This window comes from Galeopterus variegatus, unplaced genomic scaffold (assembly GCF_000696425.1).
Source record: "Galeopterus variegatus unplaced genomic scaffold, G_variegatus-3.0.2 Scaffold20658, whole genome shotgun sequence".
Lineage (NCBI taxonomy): Eukaryota > Metazoa > Chordata > Mammalia > Dermoptera > Cynocephalidae > Galeopterus > Galeopterus variegatus.
The window spans coordinates 2,068-4,421 of NW_007746769.1; the positions used below are offsets into that span (position 1 = coordinate 2,068).

The window sequence follows — 2,354 nt, forward strand, 5'->3', positions numbered from 1 at the left end:
CAAAATTTTGGTCTCTCAAGTCCTTTCTGTGTTTTGCTCACTTTCCAAAACCTCCAAACAGTTTTGTTTTTCTTTCCAATATTTCTAGCTTTTCTAGTTTTTCTCAGTTGAAGTACTGGTTTAGAAAAAGCTATTCTACCACTGACAGGAATGGAAATCTCCCCAGCAACTTGTGTGATATGAAAATAGGTTCCAGGCTCATAGGGTTTCTGGGCCCAACCTGAAATAAACCATTTTTCCAAGGTACCCTAGGTTCCTTTTAGGGGGAATTACTTAGAGAACTGAGTCTGGTACTAGAGTGCTCAATGTGACCTATGTTGGTTTCTGGGTTTTTTTCAGTAGACAAAACCAGGAAATTTTTTTTTTTTAACCGATCCATTTTTTTAATTCCTAAATTCTTGATATTACAGAACTAAACTGAAATTTATTAAAAACGTTCCACTCTTAACATTTCTTATCGACAGAAATAAAATCCATGAGCCAAAAAACTCAAAACAAAACTAAAAACAGGGAAAAGCTTATAAGACTAAATATGGATTCCCATCATAAACAGCTGAACAAAGAATGTGATTTTTAAATTCTTAGCAGATGATAAAGTTGTGTAGAAACTGAACACTTACAAATTATTTAAAACCTGTTATCACTGACCAGAAATTACACAAGTTGGATCATGGTAAAACAGCAGAAAGGGATTCTGAGTTAACCTACACTGTTGTAGCTACACCCCATGCCCTTCTCAGAGGAAAGCCTGGCATTGATTAGATACTGGGCCAGACTAATACTGGCAGCAGAACCAGTGATAGTAACCTGCCTACCAGAAGAGCCTTCTACTGGATCGGCAATTTTGATTTGGGCCCCGGACATCTGGCGGATCTCATTAATGTTAGCGCCTTGGCGTCCGATTATGCGGCCAATTAAGTTATTTGGAATGTTGAGTCCATGGGTGGTTTGAGTAGGTACATCCAAACTTGCCCAATAGCCTTTCACCTCTGGGGAGCTGGAGTCAATTCCGGCGACTCTGGTCCCGCCGTGCATCGTGGCAAAGTGAGACTGTGGTCTTGCCCCCTGATTCAGCTTGGCCAGATCGAGCGGAGAAATGGTGTGTTGTCCTTGAATCGAGTCGGCGTCTAGAGGTGGTCCCTCCAGGTCGTGGGTGGCATGGGGGTAGCCCGCAGCATCGCTGCAGCAATCCTGGCCGCCCGTGCAGATGACTGGGGAGCTGGCCGGCATGGGCTGGTGCGGAACGGCCATGACTCTCCCTTGTGGAAACTCAGAGAGCGTCTCCAGCACGACCAGGCAGATCTGCTTGACACACTCGGTAACAGACTGCGGCATGCCAGCGATGGTGATGGCATGCTCGGTGGAGTTGGGCAGCATGTCCCCCACCACCTGGACCTGGGCCCCAGTGTTCTCGTGGATCTCTTGGATCTGACAACCGCCTTTCCCAATCAGGGAACCGCACTGGGTGGCCGGCACCGCCAGCCTCACGGTGACAGGCAGCCTGCTGGCCGCCGTGCTGCTGGTCATGGAGCTGTTGGTATCTTCCTCCAGCTTGACGATGATCATAGAGAAGGCCTTGAAGATGGCATTGGTGGGACCGGTCAGAGTGATGATTCTCTCCGGACAATTCCCCTCCGAGATGTTGATCTGCGCGCCACTCTCCTCGCGGATCCTCTTAACCGACTCCCCTTTCTTCCCAATGATGCTTCCTACTGCCTTTCCGTGCATAAGGAGCCGAATAGTGACAGTCACGTTTAGTCCACTTTCAGTCACACCAGCATCCATGGCGAGCGCCGGGCGGCGTTCGGGGGAGTTGGGCTCGTTAAAGGGTCACGTCATTGGTGGCTGGCGGGGGAGGGGAGGGGTAGACCCCAAACGGCCCGGCACGAGGCGGGCGAGGGCCCAGGGCCGCGGGAGCGAGGGGGCACGGGCGCCGTCGCAGGGACGGGTGGCGGCGGAGGGGGCGAGCGGGCCTGGAAACGGACGGACGGACGGGCGGGCGGGCGAGGGTGCGGCAGTGGCCGGAAATACATTTTTTAAAAAGAAAACACATCATGAGTTCAACTGATATCTCCAACACAAATTTAGAATTCCAAGATTCTTACCCAACTTCTCCGATCCTACCTTTGTATCTCTCTTTTTCACACCAAAATCCAGGGCCCCAATCTAAGGTAATTACAATACTTTGTTTTATCTTACAATACACATCTCCAGAATAACAATACCAATAATACCCAGAATAACAATACCAATAATACTAGCAACTACATGATTACTAAAAACAGTTTATGATATCTTTGCAGTTCTTTGTCCTTGGGGATATATTTCACTAGAAATATACAATCAAACTACAG

At 48.4% G+C, this 2,354-nt stretch overlaps 1 protein-coding gene across 3 annotated transcripts; it reads right to left on the reverse strand.

The window, feature by feature from the left end:
• Window positions 1–416: 416 nt before the first annotated feature.
• On the reverse strand, window positions 417–1,785 carry LOC103583217 (poly(rC)-binding protein 1-like). 3 transcript variants are annotated; one of them, XM_008564599.1, is made up of 2 exons: window positions 1,291–1,785; window positions 417–1,140 (listed from the first exon to the last, which is right to left on the reverse strand). In XM_008564599.1, exons 1-2 carry the CDS (start codon window positions 1,783–1,785, stop codon window positions 700–702), a joined length of 936 nt encoding a protein of 311 aa, XP_008562821.1. In that variant the 3' UTR covers window positions 417–699. The 3 variants fall into 3 exon arrangements, with proteins under 3 accessions (XP_008562821.1, XP_008562820.1, XP_008562819.1); XM_008564598.1 differs by having other exon boundaries at window positions 417–1,127; window positions 1,188–1,785; XM_008564597.1 differs by having other exon boundaries at window positions 417–1,785.
• Between the last annotated feature and the right edge of the window lie 569 nt (window positions 1,786–2,354).